The 26,157-nt window shown below is 37.7% G+C and overlaps 1 protein-coding gene across 9 annotated transcripts in view; it reads left to right on the top strand.

Annotated features, from left to right (window-relative positions):
* Positions 1-26,157, top strand: part of LOC105482649 (TNNI3 interacting kinase) — a 290,377-nt gene that overhangs the window by 231,727 nt on the left and 32,493 nt on the right. For 3 of the 9 annotated variants that reach the window (XM_071091117.1, XM_071091118.1, XM_071091116.1), the window contains 4 exons: positions 3,031-3,090; positions 6,232-6,401; positions 9,353-9,413; positions 11,335-11,450. The exons of 1 other annotated variant lie outside the window; for it this stretch is intronic. In XM_071091117.1, coding sequence (XP_070947218.1) covers positions 3,031-3,090; positions 6,232-6,401; positions 9,353-9,413; positions 11,335-11,450 — 407 coding nt within the window. Of the gene's footprint in view, positions 1-3,030; positions 3,091-6,231; positions 6,402-9,352; positions 11,301-11,334; positions 11,451-26,157 lie in introns of those variants that run through there. 5 more of the 9 variants (XR_011619823.1, XR_011619819.1, XM_071091120.1 and 2 more) reach the window with 5 other exon arrangements.

The raw sequence follows: 26,157 nt of genomic DNA, 5'->3' as shown, positions 1-26,157 counted from the left end.
AAACATACTAGTTCCTTTCTTCTAAGTGACTTACTCTCCTCCAGGATCTACTTGCTTTTATTAACTTTCCAGTGCCTTCAGGTGGCTGTCGTTTACATTTTGTCCAGAGTTTCTAGTTGTTTTCTGTAGGAGGGTTGATCTAATATAAGTTACTTGATCATTCAGATTCTGACTGGTAAGATCAATATAATTTGCTGGTATATTAGAGGCAAGAATGATAAAGAGAGTAGTCAAAGATCATCACTTTTTTTTGTTGTTGTTGCCTCTGCAAGTAGAAGGATGGAGTTTCCATTTACTGAAATGGGAAAAGCTATAGATATAATTAATTGCATGTATGAGTTTAGAGTTCAGGAGAAAGTACTGGGCTAGAGATAGAAATCTGGGAGTTGTTTTTTATCAGCACCATGCTCTAACCAACTGAGCTAACCGGCCAGCTGGGAGTTGTTTTTTAAAAGGCATGAGGCTGAATTAGCTCCTCAACAAATTAATTCTAAAGAGTAAAGAGACTCAAAGACTGAGTCTTGGGGTGATGAAAAGCTTAAAGATAAGAAAGAGAGTTGAAACCAAAAAGGGAGGCTAAGAAGAAGCCAATGAGCACAGAAAAAAAAATAAGAAAATGGTGTCCTCAAAGCCAATTGAAAAACGTGTTTCAGGGACAAAGGAATTGTTGCTTGTATTCAATGCTATGCCAAGTGAGATGACCACTGAGATGTAACCATTGAATTTAGCAACGAGGAGATCTTTGTAACCTTGGCAAGGGCAGTTTCAGCAGTGTTGTAGGAGAAAGCTTGATTAGGATGGATTGCAAATGGAAGAAGGGGAATTAGGACCACAAATTTAGATAACTCTAGAACATTTTTGCTGTAAAGGTAAACAGCAATGAAACAGTAGCTTGAAGAAGAGAGGTTAAGGGTTTTATTTTGCTGTTTGCTTTTAAGATAGGAGAATGTATAGTATGTCTGTATGCTGGTGGAGATTAAACAATAAAGAAGGAACATGAACGATGCAAAAAAAAAAAAAAAAACCAGATGAGAGAATTATTGCTGGAGCACACAAGTGAAGGAGTTGGCCTCAGAATTAGGCGAAGTTCATCCATAGAAAAAAAAGTGAGGGCAAATTATGTAGGTCATAGGCGAGTAGGTCAATGTAGTAGTGGGAGCTAGAGGTTTGAGGAGAGAGAAGGTACAAAATAGTCATCTGGAGAATGAGAGAGTTAATGGGCTAGAAATATGTAATAGGCTCTCTGAGCAGTACTGACAGTCTATGGGAGGTTAGAGGGTCAAGATTTTGAAATGAGACAGGCAGAATTGATTCAATAAAGGTTAGGATTCTTTCAGTAGTGTACAAAATGCAAGATGAAGCCAGAGAGTTGAGGATGTGTGCAAGAGAGTGATAGTTGGAAGTGAATCTAATGATAAATGTTGATGAAATGTAAGATAGGTAAAGGGAAAGTGAGTGACAGTGAAAAGATGATGAAATGAGCAAAACAACAAGTAAGGAAAAAGATCGACAGATGGGTAGGTAGGTAGATAGAAGGGTATCTACTTTAGGACATATTTGGAAATGCTCGTAATATAAAGCTCTTGTTTTGTTTTGTTTTGTTTTAAGTGGTAAAATGGCTTCCAATTACCAGTGTGATCCAAGATTGTTGGAGTCGGGTTTCTAGAAAAAGTGAGCTAGAAAGAAAGGAGACAGCTCAGAGAGTTGTCTGATAAAGATTGAGAGGTTAAAGAGCATGGAGGGGTGCAGGCATTGGTCATGACAGGGTCTAGGGTATAACTAAGGGGCTGAGTGACTAAAGGAGTTTGGAGGACAAGCTCATTGGAGAAGAGTAGACAAAGGAACCCAGAGGTCAGGCTATTTTAATGATCATTTGCATGGATAATAAAAGTACAAAGAGTAGTGATAGAGAATATGAAGTCAGCCAGTTTTTTAAATCCCCAAAGAATGAGGGGGTGTAGCTAGACTCTGGTGGTATAGCCTGACAAGCTGGTCATGTAGCCTGACAAGCTGGTGGTGTTTAGAAGAGAAACCATTTGGAAGTAGCAGTGACAGCAAGGAAGACACAGGATTTTGTTCACCCTACTGCTCCCACTGCTCCCACTGCTCCCACTGCCCCCACCAACCTAGAGATACAAGGAGTATGTGAGAGGAAACAGCTTATAAGGGAAGCAATGTTCTCAGGGGTAGGCTAGATAGTAAGGGAGAAATTGTTCTACTAAGAATCTAAATTAGTTGGTTACTACTCCTGAATGTTAAATTGGGCTCTCCCCCTCCTGGCAGTGAAAGTTTCATAAAGGGAGAAATGATAGGATGTATGGTTTTAGGATCTGACGAAAGAAGACAAATAATTTTCTCAAAAGAGGTCAACATTTTCTAAAATTCCAAGAATTTTTCCAATAAACATTTTTATCTCTTGCAACTGGAACAAAGCTTGAAATATATTTGGAATAAACTTTTTTTAACCAAACTCATCTGACACAGAGGTTAATAATGGGCAATATCTTTAATGGCACTGTCTGAAGATAAAAAGCTAATCTTAAACCCTAAAGTAAGGCATAGTCCTGAGGTTTCTATCATCATCTTAGTTTTGAATCTGAGATGATCTTTTCAAAAGTGAAGTTCATTATAAATCTACTTTAGCAGTTCTTTTTATACATAGTGTGCAGTATATTACAAGGCACTGAGATAGTTAATAGTTTTTGGTATTCACTATTATTCTTTCATTTTGAAGAGGAAACCTGCCATTTAAAAACATGCAAAGCTAATTAAAGCTTTTCCACTATTTCATTATCTGAATGTAGTTGCAAATTCTGACTTAAAACTCTTATCAGAGGGAGACTCAACATCCCTCCATGAACAGCAAATGAACATTCAATTAACACTTCAATAAAAGTGTATTTTAAATAAAAATATACTTTATTGTTAATCTCATTCTTTACAAATGCTAATACCCAACTTTAAAATCCAAAGAGAGTCTCCTTCCTTTTATTCTTAAGGGAAAAAAAAAGTTCTTTTTTCTATTTACAGGGAAGACCCGAGTTTTCTGAAGTTGTCACGAAGTTAGAAGAGTGTCTCTGCAACATTGAGGTAAAAACTTTAGCTTCTGAAATATGTCCATAAAAAAGCCCTGAATATCCAAGCCTGTCAGGGAATGTAGGTGAGATGGTACTTATGGAAAGTTAGTATGAGGACCCATAACTCCATCCATGTTTACCCTATTCATTAAATTCCTAGGGTGGAGCAGAATTAGCTGTGCCTACAGGGATAAAGGCAAAATCAGAGTGAGTTGAAGCCCTTCCAACAAATAATAGGGCAGGCAAATGGACACAGTCATGCTCAGCTTAAAAAATTGATGAGTGAAAATTGGAAAGTATAACAAATACATTAGAAGGTAATTATTTAATCAATTTTATGCAAAAGTTTCTTCATACAGAGATGTGTAAGACATTGTTCATTTACATTCAATGCGAAAAGAAGAATTATCAATAAAATATGTTCATTAATTAGGGGCATTGCTTTCACACCACATATATGTTGCTTAATGTGATATATGTTGGTAATCAGGCTAATGGAATTTTCTTTCCTTATTAAAGCTGTTTGCTTTAATTTTCTCTATAATTGCCTTAATTTTCTATACACCTGGTCAAGAGATGCATTTCAAAATAGGTGAGGGAGCTGAAACATTCACACTAATTCAAAAATAATATATTCTCAAATGCAAATAAGTGCTACTGGTGGAGGAAGACATACATCACACATACAGGATGACATATGCATCTGCATATGCAGGGAAGGGGCAAGAATAGAGAGAAATAGCATCAACCTGAGATTGCACCACTAAGTCTCAAAGTGGAACCATCAAGAAAAGTAGGGTTTTTTCTAAAAAACCAAAAAACAAAAAGCAAAAAACAAAAAAAAAAAAACTCAACTAAGAGTCATTGGACCTAGTCTATTGGAAAAGGATTCACAGTTACAGCCTGCAGTGAGTGTCTCTGTCTCATGATTCTTTGCTGGAATTTCCAAAGAAAACTTTTGTGTAGAAAGAAGCTTCAGTGTTTAGACCTAAGGTCCTCTTTCCCTTCTGTTCTTCAGTCCTGGGACTTACACAAAGTGGGGAGAAGTAGTCACATATTTGGTGGGGTTTCAGCAGCCCCTGTGGACAAAAGCATCTGCCAGAAGCCTTGGATATTAAGAGACACCTTCAAGACTTGAATTTAAAATATCCTCTCATTTTGAAACTTAGAGTTTGAGCAAGTTTGCTTTGAGCCTAATGGGATAGACACATCTGGAGGTGGATTCCAGAAACAAGAACCATGATAGGATCTACTAAACTAGTTTGTCTTATTGTAATATATTGATCAAGCCTCTTATTTATAATCTCTCCCCAAGGGAGAAGATGAATGAGCTATATGCTAAGACAGTTTGCTGGACTGAGTTGCACTAATTAATGGACCAGAGTCAGCCTAAAGAGGCTTGACTTGTGCAGTTTCATAAGAATTTATCCTCTCTATTCTTCAACTTTTCAGTCAATGGTTTAGATCAAGGCCAAGAGGGAGCTACTCATCCCATGTGCAGATATAATCAAGTTAAGAAGGACAGAAAATATTTGAAAGCAAGACTCTAGATCTTGGAGGATGAAGTAACAGGACATGTCTAACAAGAATAATTTTAACAGGAATACGTATAAATACAATGTCCTGCAGCAGAGCTAAAGAAAAAATAATAAAAGTATCAAATGGTAGAGACATGGCTTAGGAGCATCATGAATGCTAGAGGAGAATAAGCTCATTGGGAGTTAGAATACAAAGTGACTACCTTGTAGTAAAATAAAAGATATGATTATTCTTGTTCTGAAATGGCCAAGTGGTACCCAGTTGTGACCCTGAACCTTTTAAAAGAATAATTTCAACTATTTAAACGGGATACACATTTTAGGAGAGAGAGATTTGAGTGCTGAATAAGTTGAAAATCATGTAACATGAAAACCAGTTGAAGGAATTAGTGACGCTTATCACAGAAAAGAGGAAATTAGGATGAGTCCAACAGGTTTTTTTGTTTGTTTTTTCTTTCTTCCTTCCTTCCTTTCTTCCTTTTCCTTCTTTCTTTCTTTCTTTCTTTCTTTCTTTCTTTCTTTCTTTCTTTCTTTCTTTCTTTCTTTCTTTCCTTCCTTCCTTCCTTCCTTCCTTCCTTCCTTCCTTCCTTCCTTCCTTCCTTCCTTCCTTCCTTCCTTCCTTCCCTTCCTTCCTTCCTTCCTTCCTTCCTTCCTTCCTTCCTTCCTTCCTTCCTTCCTTCCTTCCTTCCTTCCTTCCTTTCTTTCTTTCTTTCTTTCTTTCTTTCTTTCTTTCTTTCTTTCTTTCTTTCTTTCTTTCTTTCTTTCTTTCTTTCTTTTTCTTAGATGGAATCTCACTCTGTCACCAGGCTGGAGTGCAGTGGCGCAATCTCAGATCACCACAAACTCCAACTCCCAGGTTCAAGCAATTTTCCTGCCTCAGCCTCCTGAGTAGCTGGGACTACAGGCGTGCACCACCACGCCCAGCTAATTTTTGTATTTTTATTAGAAACTGGGTTTCACCATGTTGGCCAGGATGGTCTCTATCTCTTGACCTTGTGATCCGCTCGCCTCAGCCTCCCAAAGTGCTGGGATTACAGGCATGAGCCACCGCACCCAGCCAAGTCCAACAGGTGTTTTTAAACATCTGAAGAACTATCATGTGGCAAAGAGAGTGGTCTGTTCAATCTGGGAAAACACTTGCCACACATTCAAGCATTTTTCATCTTATAAAATTGATGTATTCTTAGAAAAGTGTGTAAATTCATTTTATGTGAAGGGAATAATTTCATCTAAAGTGAAAAATTTTAGCTATGATTTAAAGGATCTCTGCCATAAATCTTATTGCCATAGTGAAAAATGTGAAGAATCTTTTGATCATTGAATAATAACCTTCTAAATATATTTTATGAATCTGACTTGGGCCTACTGTTTTTAGAAAGATGAGCATAAATTTAACAGGCCAGCTCTCAGCACAGAACTGAGTCAAAAAAGTAAATTAAGCTAGCCAGATGTTGCCATTAGATTTTTTTCCTTAAAGGAAAAGCCAGAAGCAAGCTGAGTGAATAGAAATTAAAATATGGGAAACCTTGGAATAGAAAGTTAAATCCGTATTTTATGTTATGTCTTCACACCTGTTGGAAGTATTAAACAATTAAAATTACCCCTCCTCCACTCAGCTGATGTCTCCTGCATCAAGTAACAGCAGTGGCTCTCTCTCACCTTCTTCTTCTTCTGATTGCCTGGTGAGCCGGGGAGGACCTGGCCGGAGTCATGTGGCAGCTTTAAGAAGTCGTTTCGAATTGGAATATGCTCTAAATGCAAGGTCCTATGCTGCTTTGTCCCAAAGGTGAGTGGTAACATAAGCAAATCTCACAGTAAAGTCTTATCTCAGAATCTTATCAAGATAGTCAACTGATTTGATTACTATCACAGGGTTTGATCACCCCTCTGAAAAACTTTGAAAGAGGAGTTTTCAGCCCATTTCTCTTACATTTTGACTAAAAATTAGAAATTTTATTATCTGTTAGCCTAGGTCCTCTAGTTTCAAGTATCAAGTATTAACCTAGCTGAAGTAAGACACGTCTATTTTAGAGCAACAAAAGGGATTTATTAAAAGTATTCTGAGGCTATTTTATGGCATCCAAGCAAGAATTCCTGTGTAGAAACCAGGAAACAGCTTTGAGGATCTGAGCAACACAAGTTCAGTGTTCTAAGAATTACCATATGACCCATATTACCTTATGATCCATTTCCCAGGAAATTCCATTCCTAGGAATATACCCTGAAATTGAAAATGGGTACTTAAAAAATACTTGTATTCAAATGTTTATAGAGCAATATTTATAAAAACCAAAAGGTGGAAATAACCCAAATGTCCATCAACCAATGAACACGTTGATAAAACAGGTTGTCACAACAAAATACCATATACTAGGTACATAAAACAACAGAAATTTACTTCCACAGTCTGAAAGCTGGAAGTCCAAGATCAGGTTCAGCATGGTTCCAGTGGGGGTTCTCTTCCTGTTTTCTAGAAATCCATCTTTTTTCTCTGTCCTTACACGGCAGGCAGAGCTCTAGTGTCTCTTCATCTTCTTATAAGGGCACCAACTCTACTGGATCAGGGCTTGCTTTACATTTATGACTTCATTTAACCTTCATTATCTCCTTAAAGGCCTTCTCTCCAATGCAGTCACATGGGAGGTTAAGATTTCAACATATGAATTTGAGGAGGGTCACACTCCAGTCCATAGCAATAGGCAAATGTATAAAAACAAAAAGCAGATGGCTGCTTCCAGGGGATAGGTAGGAGGGAGAAATTGGGAGTAACTGCTTAATTGTCATCCAGTTTTATCTGGGGCTGATGAAAAGATTTTGGAATTAGAAGTGATGGTCTTAAAACTGTGAATGTACTAAATACCACTGAATTGCTAGTTTTAAAATGGTTATTTCTATGCTGTGTGAACTTTACCTCAATGAAAAAGGAAGCAAAAACAAAATGATTAAGCAAAAAGGTAAGTCAGAAAAAGAGAAAAAGAAATCAACATTCTTTCATAGCTAGTTCTGCCATTTACATGGCCCAGTGCCCAATAGATAGTCTCTTTGTCTCTCAGCTTAAATGTTAAGTTTCAAGGAGAAAAGTATCTGTCATATAATGCTATAATAATTCTGTATAATAACCCATCCCAGAATTCAGGGGTGTGCAATCATAAGCATTAATTTCTTGCTCACTTGTTTGTGGGCTCATTTTGGATGAGCTTGACTCTGAACTACAGGTTGTGTTCAGGTCTGTTCCTTGTGTCTCTCACCCTCCTTGGACACCTACATAGAAAAATGTACTACCTGTGGTATATTCTTCTCATAGACAAAGGCTAGTAACTCAAGAGGACAAGCCCAAGTTTACATGCATATTTAAAGCCTTTGCTCAAGTTATATCCTCTGACAACATTCCACTGGCAAGTTTCACAGCTGACTTCAACATCAGCAGGAAGAAAAATATAGTTGGTTTTTAGTGGGAAGAACTGCAAAGCCATATGGCAAAAGGCATGGGTAGCTGGAGTGGGAATGGGATCATATTTCATTAATATAAACATGGCTGTCAGGGGCCCCCGTTCTAGGTGGGGAGCAAAGAAGGCAGTCGCTGTGAGCTTCATAGATACCCTATAGAGCGCATACTTTCCAACCCATGGAAGACCAGAAAAGACTAGTTTAAAATCTGTCTCCATCCACATGAGAACCAAAGCATTTGCACATGGCCCAGTTACACATGCACACTCACACCCACACCTACATATACAGACACACTCATACACTCCATTATCAGAGTAAAAGTTCTTAAGTGGGAAAAGATTATCTGGAGTTAGCAAGGGTTTCTATACAATCTACAAATTGCAATTGTTGCTTTTTTAGCTGTAGTTATTATATTCCCGATCTGACAAAAGAGTTACAGCTGCAGCTATGAAGAGATGGGACTCTTATTCATGAAGTCTTTAATCTATAGGATGTCATGAAATTAAGTATCAGTAGGTTTGATTGATAACCACATAAACTGGACACCATTTTTATTGGATTTTAGTCTCTCACATAATTTCAAAAGCGCCCATAAGCCAAGACTACGTTGGATTTGGTCACATCATCATCTTCCAGTTCTATCTGCTGTTCTTATTCTCTACTTGTGGCTTTTAAAACTATTTCTATGAACAGCCAGATTTTGATATTTCTAAAGCACAATCACCTGAGGTTTGTCCACTTGAGACAGAGGTTAAGAGGATAAGCTGTGGAATCAGACAGATGTGAGGTTAAATCTTGGCTTTGCCATGTGCTAGCTCAATGACCTTGTCAAGTTATTTAAATCTCACATGAAAATACTGATAATAATACCAGATCTTAGAGTTGTTATAAGGAGAGGTACTATTGTCATAGTAGTGACAGTACTTGATCTAAAGATGCCAGCAGAACCAAGCAAAGAATATAGTTCCAAAAATGTAGGTAAGTCACAGAATGTACAATACATGGAGAGCTACACAGAATAGGAGGCACAGCAGCAGTCCCAGGTAGGCAAATGAAGGGTGGAGGGAACAGAGCTTCTCTAGCCTTCAAGAATCTAGAGATGTATACCACTACTAATTTAAAAAAAACAAAAACAACAACAAAAAAAACTACATGCTGGGTGAAAAAACCCGTCAGCTTTTTTGATGTGCTCCCTTTGATATTCTCATAAAGTGTTTTATAGTCTTCTGGCCCTTTGGCCCTTCCTGACTGTTATGGAACTCTGATAAGGGTTTGTCTGTCTGCTAGGTCCAAGTTTCTCTTAACAACGTGGCATTCCCTAAGGATTTGCTGTGAGGGTGCATTCAAGGTCAGTTTGTTAGTACCATTCCCCCAAGTAAGCTCAATCTTTGCACTAGTTGAAATCAACTCTAGGAATAGGTAAAGCGTTTAGCTAAGTTTTAAAATGTGTCAAGATAGAAATTACGTATGTTCCATTCATTACTGTATCCTTAGTATGTAGCAGTATGATTGACATAAAGTCAGTAAGAAATGTTTGTTGGGCAGATAAAGAATAAAAAATTAGATAAATTGGATCAATAAACGGTAACTATTTTTCACTTGGTGTGTAATCAGTAAACGAGCCTTAACTATTTTCTCTTTTCTTTCCATTTAAATAGCTGTCGCTATTGAACATCCAGGGCACTATTTTAAACGTTTTAAATAGTCATGTAATTCAGCCTTAGGAAGTAGGTATTCCAATTTGTATAAATGAGGAAACTGAGGCTCATAGAAAAGGTAAGCAACTTTCCCAAGTTAATGGAGAATAAGTAAGCGAAGCTGGAATTCTCACTCAGGACTCTCCTGTGCTTTCTGAGTTTCTCTGGAATAGGAGGTGGCATGTTCCAGAAGCTTGAAATATTTTGCCAATACTTGTATTTGCTGGACTTCCAGTTTCTCCTGGAAGTCAGTCTGTGAATAACTTCGGCTATTTCTCCCAAGTCTGACTTTTCAGCTTGTGGATATGAAGGCAGAGGAAGTGAGACCAGCGATCAATAGGTGCTTAAAGTGAAAGAGCCCAACGATATAAGAATTGATGGACTAAGTACAGGAGGGCCATGAGTTTAACAGCTTGTGAGACAGCGGTTCTCAACTTTGACTGCACATTAGAATCATCTGGGAAGCTTTTACAAGTACCATTGCCCAGGACCAATTAAACCAAAATCCATGGGGTTGACACCCAGGCATCAAAATGCTTTAAAGTTTCCCAGGTGATTCCAATATACATCCAAGTATAAGAAACATGCTGAAAGAGAATGATACAATGCTAACCTGCCAGTCATTCTGTAAGAAGGGGATGCAGCTAATGAAAGAGGAAAGACAAAGCCAAGGTAAAATAGCATCTGTGACCAAAGGGGACCATTTTGATGACTTATTACGTGCATCGTTCCTGCCAAAATTCCTTGCAATATACCACTAATTTCTGATCTTTGGATTTCCTAATTAATTCAAGTGACAGAGTTAAAATGTAATTTTTTAGTATAGCATTATGGTTTTGAAAAATCTGTACAAGGTTTTTGCTATAGTTCCTACTAAGGTATGGATGCGGGGACACCTCAACAATGTCTTGAAAAATGATGCATCTACTTTTCCATTTTTTGTCATGAGGTTCACAGATGATAGGTTTGAGTTTTGTAATGCTTGATTTGATGGGGTCTTTGGTTGTGTGTGTATTTATTTCTAATTATTATTATTTTTCTTTATAAATACATTTAGAGGTGCAAAATTGTGTCAGAGATGTTCTCCACAGATAATAGGAATTCCCTAATTCCTACCAAAACCGTAAATTGATAAAATCTGAGCTTGAGAAAGGCGCTCTTGAAGTTCTGCCTCTTTAAAATATTTTGTGCCTCTAGATATATTTGGAAAACTAAGCATGTGGCAGTTGCTCCTCCCACAGGGTATGAAATCCCAACTTGTACATGGATTACATCATGTAAATTTAGAAATGACAAACTGATACACAACCTTTCAGATGTGAAAACCAATTAGTGTTTGTGTGGGGCTGGCCTCTGAAAATAGAATGATTTGACCTAGTTAGCTGTCCGAGAGAAGAAAACCAGGGATCCAGAGTTTGGAACTGTAAAACAGATACATTTGGGATTAATTTTTCACACTACAAAAGGGTCCATCAAAGGTTTCTTTAAATAGAAAGCTTGCCTAGTGCACTTAGAATGGAATTCATTTTATAAAAGTTGAATATAACTTATACAATTTTAATTTACTCATAGTTTTTCTGGGTTACAACAATTGTGGAAGATGATAGCACCATGACACTGATGTTCCCAGGAGGAATAAAGAAGGGAGAGCAGCAAGGGGACCGTGTCCATTTGCTGCAGTGGAGCAGGTATTTACCAGATGGCAGTGGCCATGTCTCCTCCTCATCACCCCAGGTCAAATACTCCCCTCTTTCATCTACCGCCTCTCTTACACTCTTTTTTGTACTAAAACTTTCAAATATTCCCTTTTCTTCCAATCTTTCAATCCTCTCTCCATCCCTAACTTCTTGTCAACTCACCACAATCAACACCTTGCTCATGACCACCATAAATGCTCTCACACATTGCTGCTTCTTTCCGTGGGTCTTCTTGTCATTTCTACAATCCCATGGCTCCAACTCACAGCACATAAATGCACACACGCGCACACACACACACATGCACACGCACACATCTACACACACACACATTCCCCCCCACACACAGGTGAACCCCAGTTCATTATTCAGCCTTGACCGCTCTGCTTCCTAGCTTTTGCAACATCTTTAACTTCTCTCCTGTTCCAGCTTCCTCATGCTCTAACCCACCTACTACCATCATAATCTTTATTATGTAAAACTCCAATTCTAATTATATTATTTGCATTAAAACCTTCAATAATTCTCCATTGCCTCTAAAATTAAGTTAATTCGGGAGTCCAGTTGATTCAGGAGTCCAAAATCCTCAGTGATACACGTTTCAATCATATGTTCCAGTGGTTCTAAACAGAGAGTGATACTGTCGCTCTCTCTTCTCAGGTACATGCTAGGCTTTTTGGAACTGCAAGAGTCTTCTTTTTTGTTTGTTTGTTTGTTTTTGTATTCCCAAGGACTAAAGAGATGCCATTACTATTTAGTGAGCTGTGACCAGAATGTTGAAGTTTCTCCAATGTTTTGGACAATCTCAAAAAACAAAAAATTATCTTACACAAAATATCAATAACATTCTTGGAGAGGAAAACTACAGACAAACTAGAAGTTCCACTAGTTCCCATAAACACCTCATGTTTAACCTACCATCAACCTATCACTGTATCTTAACACTGTATCTTAACCTTGACACCCCCCTTATCTTATCAAAATATTAACCAGTCTTCAGTAATTATCTCAATCAGCGTAATCACAATGTCATGAAGAAGTATTTTCTGGGGGCTACCCCATCTGCATTCATGCCTCACTAAAGACCACAGTACTCTGTGCCATGTTATAATTTATATCTCATTTATTATTTAACTGCATGTGGTGAATGTTAAATATTTGATTTATAATAAACTAGGAAAATTATTAGTTAGGCTGTAAATACCAGGCTTTGTATTTCTGCAATTTGAGTAAAACTCTGGCATTCAGATTTTTTTGACTCCTACATTCTTGTCAAGTTCGAATACATTCTCGTCCAAAAATAATGAACTACTAGATATTCCACCTCTTTTCCACTCTCCCGCCCTCACTATTAGGGCACGAAATGTCAATGTATTTCTTTTTAATTACTAAAAGGATAGAATGTAGGTGACTAAGATGTGTGAGGGAAAAAGTGACTACCACATTCATTCCGTGCATGTTTTTTAAAAAATATATTTTAATGTTTAAAAGTTCTATAACAAAAGATACTGTTCTTTCAACAGTGGATTTCACGTGCAGAGCATTAATATGACAGTTTAGCATGAGATAAAAGCAAAACATAATATTCTGATAAATACACCAATTATTGACCCATTTATTTTATATTCTATTAATGTAAATCTTCATTAGAGAAATGAATAAACAAACAAGCAAATGGACAGAAACATCCCAGCAGTGCAGGTGTGTCACACTGAGTTACAAGGGACATCCAGCATGCATTTCCCTTGAACTCAGGGTCTGTACTTTTTCTGCAAATGGGACCATGTCTAATTATTTATTATGAATGAATACTTTACCTAGAATTTTTTCCTTGACTCAAGCAATCTTCCTGCCTGAGCCTCCTGAGTAGCTGGGACTACAGGCATGCACCATCATGCCCAGTTAATTTTTAATTTTTATTTTTGTAGAGACAGAGTTTTACTATGTTGCCTAGGCTGGTCTCGAACTCCTAAGGTTAAGTGATTCAGCCTCCTAAAGTGCTGAGATTATAAATATGAGCCACTGCACCATGTCCCACATAACTTGTATTAAAGTATATTATTATAATTGTTCTATTTTATTATTAATTATTGTCAAACTCTCACTGTGCCCAATTTATAAGTTAAATTTTATCATAGGTATGTAGGTATAAGAAAAAAATGTATTGTATATTGGATTCAGTAATAGCTCTAGTTTCAGGCATCCACTGGGGATCTTGGAATATATCTCTGGTAGATAAGAGGGGAGGAGGCTACTAAACTTTTTATAATCAGCTTGTATTTTCCACCAAAAAAAAAATGCGATTTTGATTATAGATATTTAAGCCTATAGGTCAATGTGAAAAGGTCTGACATATTTATAATATTGAGTCCCCCTTACCATGAACATAGCACATTTTTGCATTTATTTAAATGTCCTTTAATATCTTTTAGTAAGAGTTTATAATTTTCTCTATGGGGTTCTTATATAACTTTTGTGTGATAAATAGTTACATTCATTGTGATTGCTGAAATCATTTGGACTAATTGCTACCACATTATTTTATTCTGTCTAGTATTTTTTCTCACCCTATCTTTTTTTATTTCCTTTGATTATTTGAATATGAGCTATATTTCTATTCTTTGGTGAGCACCCTAGAAACTTTAATACATTATTTAAAACAACAAATTATATTTTTAATATGTTTGTCTTATTCTCAAGTGAAAGATCTTAGACCATTTTAATTAAAGATTATTCTCTCCTGGCCTCGATAATACCTCTTTATTTTAATTTCCAGTATTTTATCTTCATCAAGATTTTATAAATCCATAGTGATTTCATTGTTTTATACAACTATGTTTTATTTAGGTTTACCCCATGTTTAATGTTTCATTGTTTGTTATGGTTACATTTCAAATCTTTTTCCTAGTATCGTTTTTCTTTTCCATAAATGCAGCTTTAAAACTTCTTTAAACCTCACTCTGTTGGAAGTAAAGAAATGAAAAAAACTTATTTTCCCTCTTTTTTAAGATATTAGTAGATATAGGATTTTCATTGTTTAGTTACTTTTTTTCCCTGCACCTTCAGGGGGAAAATGCTATTCCATGTTTTACTTTCTTTGCTGCTGTTAAAATTTCATCTATGAATCTAGTTGTTATATCTTTTGTTTTTAATCTGCCTTTTAAAACTGCTTTTAGAAGTCCTCTTTATCTTTGGTATCCTATAGATTAACTATGTTGTGTATAGATATAAATTTATGTTTATTTATTTAACTTGTGATATATTACGTTTCCAGAATTTGAAAATTGACATCTTTCATAAATTCTGGGTAATCCTCAGCCAGTCTCTTCTAACATAGCTTTATTACATCTTCTTTAGTATCTCTTTCTGGAATTCTAGTTGGTTATTTTTTAAAGTTTCTCACTGTTTTCCACATTTCTCAATCTCTTTTTAAAAAATATTTCCCACCCTTTACTTTCTCTATCCTGCTTTTTCAGATCTGTCTTCCAGTTCACTTATTCTCTCAGAAGTGGGTTTAATGTGTTGTTTATTTTGTTCATTGCATTTCTAATTCAATTTATTTCTTATTTATATTTCAGTTCTAGAAATTGCATGCCACTTACAGTTTTACAGGAGAGTTTTAAAAAGCTGTAAACCCTCTCCATACTTTTTATTTCTTCAAACATATTTTACCTAGAGATATTAATACCTCAAGACCACCCTAAAACTTCAACTTGTAGTTCTTTTTTTTTTTTTTTTTTTTTTTTTGGGTGGGGGGGACGGAGTCTTGCTCTGTTGCCCAGGCTGGAGTGCAATGGCACAATCTCGGCTCACTGCAAGCTCCACCTCCCAGGTTCAAGCGATTCTCCCACCTCAGCTTCCCAAGTAGCTGGGATTACAGGCACGCACCACCATGCCCAGCTAATTTTTGTATTTTTTTAGTAGAGACGGGGTTTCACCATGTTGGTCAGGCTGGTCGTGTACTCCTGATCTCATGATCTGTCCACCTTGGCCTCCTAAAGTTCTGGGATTACAGGAGTGAGCCATCACACCCGGCCAACTTGGAGTTTTTCATAAAACCCATGTAGTAATAATTCTGCTTTAAACTAGCTTGTATGTGGGTTGGCAGATGAGACTTCTGCGAGTTTATATATATATATATATGTGTGTGTGTGTGTGTGTGTGTGTATTTGTATATATTCTTTTTCTCACTTTACCTGGAGCCAGGAACAATGTAGGATATTTATCCTCTGCATATCTTTATGTAAAGTGAATTTTATTTTTTCTGATTTACCTAATCTGGATGTTGCCCTTTGAGGATTTTGGCTTCATATAGGTGTTTCTTATCTGACCCTCCACCTTGCTTGAACCCATGGTGTCTCCACCACATAATCTATTAAAATTCATGCTACAGGCCAACAAGAGTCTGTATAAGAAATTCATAGCACTTATATTTGCTTGGAGTGATAATGTTAGAAAATCTTTTACTTTTATATTCATACCCACAGTAGATTGTAAACATCATGCAGGCATAAAGTGTCTCTCCTTTTGCTGCTGTTTCTCCAGTACTTAGAACAGTGCCTGGTACATGGTAGGTGCCAAACACCTATTTGTGAAGTACGTGAACATAATGACTTCCCACAAACATGATGCCATTGAATTCAACAATTTTGTGAAGTGTGCCTCATGGTTTCCATTTTTTTAGCTAAAACTCAGAAACTCAATAATGTAAGTAATGCATATAACTAGTAGAAAAAATGGTAGTTCATAATTTAATCTGGGACTGTCCGGTAGTGTTTTCATCACATCATGCTATCTTTGGAGACTAAACTTTGCCGACATGTTTGCCAACACCAGAAAGTTCTAATGTCAAGTTAGGGCTTTGAGGAAGATCAGCAGGGAGCTATCCAGAGTACTGAACCACCTCACACTTAAAACTCTGCAGATATACTGGAACATACTGCCCTCTGTCTATGGCCAATAGCCTTTGATTGCAAGGAAATTTCCCTTCTCACTCTAACTCTGATAATAGTCACTTTGCCTAAGCTTATGCCTCCTGATGAAACACTATAATCACCTGCCTGTGCTGATACAGACCCAAACTGAACACAACTCCACAGCTGCTGCCTCATTCACAGCCATGCCTAGCCCTACCCTCTGTGTCTTCTTCAATCACGCTTCTCCAAAACAGGCTCACTCTCTGACCACATTTGTAAAAGTAGCGACAACCAGTCAGAGCACATAAAATGACAGACTTCTTTCTAGGAACTTAACTGAAGTGACATTTGTGAACTAGCTTTGAGGATAGCTCTATTTTAGCATGATTTCTTTATGGAACTGAGTATACTGTAAAATTAGGCTCTTCTTTTCATTTTCTCATTAAACATACTCTCCACTGTAGTAGTCAATTGCACTCACTGAATGAAAAAAACAACAACAAACTTTTAGCTGACATTTGGGGGCAACAATTGACTTTCTGGTGATGAGAGTCCAAGAGTTTTTCAGGGCCAGAAATGAAGAAAAAGACCACTGTTTCTCATACATAAATACAATAGGGAATCAGCATCTTTTAGCTAATTCTACATAGAAATAATTTTACGATTTATAAATTTAATAAAACCAAAAAGGGTATTTGGCTTTGTAACCTATATTTTACTTATTCAAAGAATGCTGATTTGAAATATGACATCTATAGAATTTACAAAAGACTGCAGTGCTTATTGGAACATTATATTAGTATCTAACCCTCACTTCAGCAGTGTCTTCTGAGCTTATAGGAAGAGTTGCCTTTCTTACTCAGTGACACTGGTGACTTAAGTTCTATGGATCTTGTACGTATGATGAGGAGAACAAGATGTTCCTTGCCTAAATCTAGGGACAAACCTTTTTTTTTTTTTTTAGGGTAGCTATCATCTCTGAGACGCAAAATTTTTATGACATGCACTTCCTGAACGTCAGTTATCAAGCTCATTAAGGGCTTGCAGTGGCAAAATATAAAAGCCAAAGGAGAGAAGCTAGAATCTAAGCAAGTGCCACGATGCCTATCAGTTGCCTTTTATCTCTTTCTTTTTAAGCTCATATCTTCTTGAGATGCCCATATTTTTTTACTAATTAACAAAATCAGAAAATCTCCTAATATCTTGGTGGTATGGGGCTGAAAAGGGAAATATGTAACTATGCATCTTGATGTGACACTGTGAAAGTATTTGGTATAACTCATTATGTCCCTGAATGCCATCTTATATAGGTGGGGAAATTAAAGAAAGTGGGGAGGGGTCTTTCACGAAGTTAAAACCATCTCCATGAAGGTCCAAACAATAAACACAGCCATTTATTATATTTACATAACACATCTTCACCGTATCCGTAGATGCATACCCAGACCAAGCAATTCCCTTACACACACATATACACGAAAAGTGAAAGGAGGGCTATAAATTGATTGCTAGTGCCCTCTGCATTTCATGCTTCTGGTATCTTACAAATCACCAGAACTGGACATAGTCTGTGCTGAAAGGTGATAGGGCTCTATGTTAAGAACTCCTTTTCGGCTGATGTGGACTAAAGCAACCAGGTTAGCTGCTTGTTTTTGGCTGCCTTGCTCTCTAGCGCCATCTAGCAGTCAGTTGACAAACTACGAGTGAGGCCTCCTCCAGACCTCCTGACTGCTGTACTAAGGAGAGAGGCTTGGAGACTTCACGCCGAACAAAGGTGTGCAGCCTCAAGTTGAGGAGCATGTGAAAAATGTCAATCTTTCCTTGACTTTTAAAACCACCCTTAGTTTGAAACAGCCTTTCTCCATGAAAAATGTAAAAGAACATCAAACAAAATATTCTGTTCAAAAGACGAGGTGATGAAAATGGGAAATTAATAAAAGTGAAGATATGAGAAGAGCCCTACGTGTGTAAAACTGGCACCTTTTTTTTTTTAAAATAAGCTTTAAGGACCTGGATTTATTGTCACACATAAAAGATTTGCATGAAAAGAGTGAGCGAGTGACATATTTAGGTTACAACATATCCACTTGAGAGAGAGAATGAGATGCAGCTCTCACCGTGGCCATTCTCATGCTGTAATTTCGTGTTCTTTTCTATCCGTCAGCAGCGCTTGTTAGCGAGCTAAAATGCCCTCCCTCCTAAACCAAAGGGCGAGCCAGAGTGCATTTCCGTCTTCAAGCGTTTTGTAATACTAATTAACTAATTCCCAGTCACATGAAGAGAACCTGCGAAGATTCGCCGGAGGCAAACTGCTAAATAAATGGTGACAGATTTCTCAGTTTTCAATTAGATGAAATGACATATTGGGACAACGAATGGCCTGACTTTCTAATGATGAGAGTTTTATGAGGTTTTCATTCCTGGAAATGAAGAGAAATCCTCTCCATTCATACACAAAGGAGGGTCCAGACCCACTCTTAAGCACATCAAAGCACACAGATCCTGCCTTTGGCAGTTGCTTGTGTGTACAACTGAAAGTAAGACTTGGTCCAAAAATGCTGCTTTTGAGACTGCTTCTGCTCTCCTGAAATATCTGACAGGACAAGCACAGGGACCAAAGAGAACAACCAGCCTAATTAAATCTGTACAGGCAGCACTGTGTTCTGTTCGTCCGCCCTGACTCCAGCTCTGGCCTCACCCTGCTCCCTCCTGACTCCAGTGTTTGTGTTGAGAATCTGAATCTCTTGCTAGCATGGCAACTGTTGCTATGTTCGCAGCAATAAGAAGTGGGCGATGCTGGTGTCTCTGTAATGATTCAGATACAAGAGCAATGATTTCTAAATAGATTTCTGAAGCGGCTCTCACAATGGCTCTGAACAGTTTAACAGGTTTAATTCCTCATGGATTTTTTTTTCTTTTTTTTCACCTTTAACATCTTCCATGTGGACTAAATCTAAACCTCATATAATGCAAAAATGCCATCATTCTTTCTTTTGCTTACTAGTATTTGAAGCAGGAATTTTCTTGTAAAAAAAAAAAAAAAACACACATTTAACCAGTTGTCATTTCTTATTATCTCCTTGGAACCCATGAGATGGAGTTTTCTTGATATTTAGGTAATGGCAACTAAGGAAATCTGAAAAAATAAGGGGCCCAGGAAGAAAATAACTGCTGGATTAACCAAAGTGGAATGAAAATCATCACTATTAATATTTGTGATATATGCTGGACATTTTTTATTAATGAGCAGATGTTTTAAAGGCCTCATCTGCAAACGAGGACAGAAAATTTACTAGTGGATATATGTTTGCCACCCTGACTTCTCTTTCAAAGAGACAGTGAGAAAAATGAAATCACTTTTTGGTTTTTTGGCCTTCATCAGTCTCTTATTTGCCAGCCCATCCAGTGTTAACTGTGCCACTAAGTGTCACCAGATGCTAACACAGCCCGGGCCCCAGGGGGATATGATGTAGATAACATTGCCGTGTGCACTGATGGCAATACAGACCTGGCCAAAGGATAAAAAGAGAAAACACATTACATGTTTTGATCGGTAGCATAGAACAGAAATGTGTATTCGAACATAGACACTTGCTATGTTCTAGACGCTATTGTGCATTTTTTGTATGCCTGTGGTAGCACAGACTTACCACAACTCTTCTACAGCTAAGAGTTATTTATTCTACAAATGAGAAACTGAAGCACAGAAAGTATAAATGGCCTGCCCAAGGCTTTGTAACTAGTAAACAGCAGGGCCAAGATTTGAGCCAAGATCAGCCTGACTCTAAAGCCCATGATCTTTTTACTACTTGCTGAGCTGCTACAGTGTGAGACAAGAGAGCTGCTCTCATACTAATCAGTTGTGTGACATGAGCAAATCCCTTCCTGCCCTGGGTTTTAGGATTATCATCTATAATGAGGCATTTGAATTGGATGCTTGCTATTCAAGGTGTGACTCACAGACCAGCAGCTTTGGCATCACCTAGGAGCTTGTTAGAAATGTAGAATCTCAGGCCCCACACTGGACCTGCTGAATCTGCATTTTAACAAGATTTTAACAGGCGATTTGCAAATATACAGTAAGCAATCTCTGTGGACCCTTTTAGCTTTAGTGTACTGTATTTAGAAAGTCACCTTGCTCTTATCTCTTTCTAGATTCTGTTCCTTCTCCAAGGTTGTTTTGCCGCTCCCTGTGAGCATTCCTAATCTCATTCTTTTACTTGATGGAAAGATTCACTGTCTTCTCAGAAAAGATTTAGTCTATTCTAATTCATTTACCACTTTCTACTTGGTATCATGTCTCTGTTGAATAAGTTTCTTGAGGGGGAGAGCCATTCATATTAAATAATTTTATATCTGTAATATCAATTGACAAGGTTCATTAAACTAAAGAAAATATATTGAAAGGAATGTTGAACAAATCATTATCTTAATTTAGTTACAAATAGTAAATAGTGTGCTGATCGCAAGATCCCTGTATTATTCATTACAAATATTTCAAGGCAAGCACAATCCAAGTTCTTTAAATATAGGTCCAGGAAAATTTGCAAATAGCACACATGATGAGCAGTTTTTAAATTTCTTCACCCCCACCCCCATCTTTTTAACACAAAAATACCTAAAGGATTCAATTAAGACCAAGTTCAATCCCAACGTCTCCTCCTCTAGGAAGTTGTCCTAAATACCCTCAACTCGTTACCCATCATGTTTGTTGTTACTATATTCTGTATATATCCCATCAGAGAATGGAAACATTATTGTAATTATTGATGTCTTTGAATGTCAGTTGCCACACACACACATACACACACACACACATGCACATGCAGTTACACAAAGTAAGCTTCCTGAAGCCAGGAACTGTGTCTTTCATTTTTGCATTCTTAATATTTATCACAATGCTTGGCATATAGTGTGATGGATATATGTGTTTTGAATGAATGAATGAATGAACGAATGAATGAATGGCTCAATCAATACAAATCTTTCTGGCCCCAAAGTCTCTTTTTTGCTTTAATGTACTTCTTGTTCTCCTTCACATTAGCATGGTTCACTGACACCAACAACATGGAGATGCACAGATCTATGGTGAGAATTTCAAAGAACTTGTTTTAGCCGTGTTGGTATTCCCTACTAATATGGTACTTTAGTGTACTATGGCATGAGCTAGTCATCTAGGAACATGGGCTCTGAGACTTAGCAACTCAAGTCCCTTTGAAATCACAAAAGCTGAAAATTGAAGCAGCGTTTGTATTTCTTCCTCTCTGATTGGTCAGGTGTTCATTCGACAAACATTTGCAGAGTCCTTATTTTGTGCCAGGAGTTTGCCAGGAACCAAAGATGCCAAAAAGCAAACATAGTATAATATTTCTACCTTTAAGTAGTTTGTATGGAAAATAGACCCCAAATGTATTATAATGCAATGTGATTGTATACAATAATGGGTACATGACTCTAGTGTATTCTAACACAGACGGAGGCGTTACTAAGAAAAAGGAGAGGCAGACAATGATTCCATCAGGTTAAAGGGCATGTGGGTAGCTTCTTGCAAAAGGTGGCCTTGGCAAAGAGATCAGAAATACCTAATGTAAACGATGAGTTAATGGGTGCAGCACAGCAACATGGCACATGTATACATATGTAACAAACCTGCACCTTGTGCACATGTACCCTAGAACTGAAGGTATAATAAAAATAGTGATAATAATAATAACCATCATAAGTGTAACCATATTGGGTTCTTATTTTGTACCAGATAACAGGCCATGGTACTTTAAATGTGTTATATCATTTAATCTTCATAAAAATGAAGGCATTATGATTTTTTCAATTTCACAGATGAGAAAAAATAAAGTCCCCAAAATACAAGTGGCAAATGCCTGATGTGGGACTTAAACCTGGCCAGAGTAGTTCTAGAACTGGTGAATCTGGACACCAAACTCTACAAAAGGCAGAGAGAAAAGCATTAAAAAAATAGCCCACAGGCCAGGAGACAGACTGCATTCAGAGGGTAAGTAGCGAATCAGTCTGCCAGACCAGTAGCATGAGAGATTGCACACAAACTGAGAAAACCAACAGCAAGCTATGGGTCAGAGCCCAACCCAGCGCTGGTAGAAGAGAGGCTCAGGAGGAAAGATGCTTTGCTGATAACAGAAGTGGGAGTTACTGTGCTATACTGGGAAAGAACTTGCTTCTTGAAGCCAGAGGTATATGTTCTAATCCCACCTCTGCCTTTAAGAACGGTAGAAACTTGTTCCTCGGTAACTAAAATAGGGACCATAATATTACCTTGTCTGGTTTTTACAGGGTCTGCATAAAACTCATATAAAACACTTAATATCATCCCTGAGAAACTTGTGTTGTTTTGTTTTAAACTAAAGATAAATGTCCCTGTTTCACAGTTCTACCCACAGATGGATAAACCCCTTTCTGAGGTTGAGAAATGAAAGCCTGTGTCTATCTGAAATTCAGGATCCTTTTTCAGACACTTTCTACTTCTTTTTATCACTTATTCTCTTTGAGATAGTAGAGCACTCCTTTTTCCTCATTAAATAGCAGCTTTACCCATAAATTTCTCATAGCTTTTCCTTACTTATTTACACTACCTGATTGTCAAATTCGACAATGTTGACCATTCCTCAGTCAAGTTGCCATTTGGAATAACTTAAAGGTTTCTGGATGTTTTCTACCCAGCAGCTATTTATGACAATGACAGAAATCAGGAAAATGACTTTTAAGGATTTCAATTTTTCTCTATAATCCCTGAAAATAAAGTGATAGTCAATTGTGAATGTGGCTGCTGAATGCTAGAGTACTACATAAAAATAGAAAAGATTTAAAATGCGTGAGAACTAACGAATCTAAATTTATTGGTTTTACACAAATGAATGATTTTCATTTTATTTTTAAAAATTGTCCTTTATTGTTTAGGGCAAGAAAAATCATATACTCTTTTCTTCAATAATCTTTTATCAGATTAACATAGAGGAAAATGAATTATGAAATTATGAAATAAATAAAATTGAGGACAAAGCACCATATTAAAATGTTGATTGTTGATTTTGTCATATCATATATGTTAAGGAATAGAGTATTGTGTTTGACTTAGAAGGTACCTATGAACTACTTTCTGGTATTGAGTGATCTGAATTTCTTTTTTTTTTTTTTTTTGAGACAGGGTCTCACTTTGTTACCCGGTACAGTTGTGTGATCATGGCTCAGTGCAGCCTCAGCTTCCCCAGGCTCAGGTGATTCTTCCTCCTCAGCTCCACAAGTAACTGGAACTACAGGCGTACGCCACCACACTTGGCTAATTTTTGTATTTTTTGTAGAGACAGGGTTTCACCAAGTTGCCCAGGCTGGTCTTGAATTCCTAAACTCAAGCGATCTGCTTGCTTTCCAAGGTGTGAGCCTATGCACCCGGCTTGAATTTCAATGTTACAAACAAATTTTCTATTGCTTGTATATTCTTTGGGTATTTTATTTCTTTTGTAAAAGGTAGACAATTCTGAGTTTAAACATGACTTAGAGATGTTTAACTACTTTTTTTACCCCTTGATTTTTACTTCCTGAGATCAGTAGTACAGAGGGCAATCAGTTCTCACCTTTTAAAAAGATCTGAGGCCAGGCATGGTGGTTCACACCTGTAATCCCAGGACTTTCGGAGGCTGAAGCGGGAAGATCACCAGGTCAGGAGATCGAGACCATCCTGGCTAACGGGGTGAAGCCCTGTCTCTACTAAAAGTATCAAAAAAAATTAGCAAGTCATGGTGGCGGGCGCCTGTAGTCCCAGCTACTCGGGAGGCTGAGGCAGGAGAATGGCGTGAACCCGGGAGGCAGAGCTTGCAGTGAGCCGAGATCGTGCCACTGCACTTCAGGCTGGATGACAGAGTGAGATTCCATCTCAAAAAAAAAAAAAAAAAAAAAAGAATAAAATGAGAAAAAAATTATTGAGAGATGGTCAAATCTCTTGAATTTTTAGAAAATTACTGCTCATTAAATTAGACAGCACCTTGTCTGTAATTTGTTCAAAACTACCAACTACCAAGATCTATGTGTTATACTTTGTTAAATAAACTTCTCTTTCTCTTTGGGAGAGACATATATAGGATCTTGAACAGTATACAAAGTTTAATTAAATATAGCTAGCATTGAAAAGTTCATGGAATTAATCAACTAACTCACAAATGTGTGTTGATTTCCTTCTAGGTATACAGTACTGTGTCTGCCCCTATCCAGAGAGGCCCAATATTTTGATAGCTAGTCTTGTATTCTTGTATAAAGACTTTTAGCAAACTGAATATGCTTTTTTTTTTTTTTTTTGAGACAAAGTCTCACTCTTGTCCCCCAGGCTGGAGTGCAATGGTGAGATCTTGGCTCACTGCAACCTCTGCCTCCCAGGTTCAAGTGATTCTCCTGCCTCAGCCTCCTGAGTATCTGGGATTACAGGCATGCACCACCATGCCCAGCTAATTTTGTATTTTCAGTAGAGACGGGGATTCTCCATGTTGGTCAGGCTGGTCTCAAACTCCCAACCTCAGGTGATCCGCCCTCCTTGGCCTCCCAAAGTGCTGGGATTACAGGCGTGAGCCACTGCACCTGACCTTTTTCTTTCTTTCTTTCTTTCTTTCTTTTTTTTTTTTTTTTTTTTTTTGAATCACAGCCTCTCACTCTGTTGCTCAGACTGAAGTGGAGTGGTACAATGGGCTCAGAGCAACCTCTGCCTCCCAAGTTTAAGCAATTCTCGTGCCTCAGCCTCCCAAGTAGCTGGGACTACAGGCACGCACCACTACACCCTGCTAATTTTTGTATTTTTAGTAGAGATAGGGTTTTGCCATGTTGGCCTCGAACTACTGGTATCGAACTCCTGACCTCATGTAATCCACCCTTACTTTCTTTAAGAATTAACAATATATTACTTACAGGTGGAAAACACAAAGGTATGTGTCATTTTCCCTATTACACTAGCCTCCTCACTGATCTAATTCCATTGGATACGCATTTATCTATCATTTATTAAGCATCTCTTATGTATTGAATCATATGGTAAATATTGGACACCCAATGATGGATTAGACATCTCTTCAGTCCTGGGGGAATTCACAGTCTAAGGGAGGAGGTCAGAGAAACAAACAGGAAGATAAATACTAAGCCTTGTGTAGGAAGCCCTACGAGCCTGGGAAGAGTCAGGGTAGACTTCCCAAAAGCCATCCCGTTTCACTTGAGTTTGGCAGAGCTAACCAAGCAGAGAAAGGAAGAAAGAGTATACTAGGAAAGGGAAGCAACAGGAACAAAGGCAGGAAAGTGGGAAACTGTGCAGTACATTTGGGAATAGCAAAGGATTGAATGTGGGTAGAGCAGAAGCTATAGATGAGGATTTAAAGTCAATAGAAGTAGACAGAAAAGAACACGGAGACAAGTAAGTTCAGTACCCAAGGAAAGTTGGAAGGAAGAGGGTAGCTGTCCTTCATGCGGTTTCCCTTCCAGTCACTGAGACCACTGAGACCTCAGACTCTTCTCTTCGTTCAGGCAGTGAGCATAAAAAGATCTGGATGGGACTGGGTAGAGCAGCCAGCAATCTTTATTGAAATTGCCCTGGGGCATGACTCGAAACTGTGAGGCACCCTAAAGGAGCATGATTTCTGCAGCTGTGTTTACTATGAGTCATTGTACAGACTCAGACCTGGAGCTAGGGATAATATGGTCATCTAGATGAGACATGAGTGACATAGACACAGTAGAGCTCCACCTTGAACCCAAGATTGGCCCCTCGAACTGTGCAA

This window comes from Macaca nemestrina, chromosome 1 (assembly GCF_043159975.1).
Source record: "Macaca nemestrina isolate mMacNem1 chromosome 1, mMacNem.hap1, whole genome shotgun sequence".
Classification (NCBI taxonomy): domain Eukaryota; kingdom Metazoa; phylum Chordata; class Mammalia; order Primates; family Cercopithecidae; genus Macaca; species Macaca nemestrina.
The sequence above is the reverse complement of the archived record's forward strand: the minus strand, read 5'-3'. Positions and strand labels throughout refer to the sequence as shown.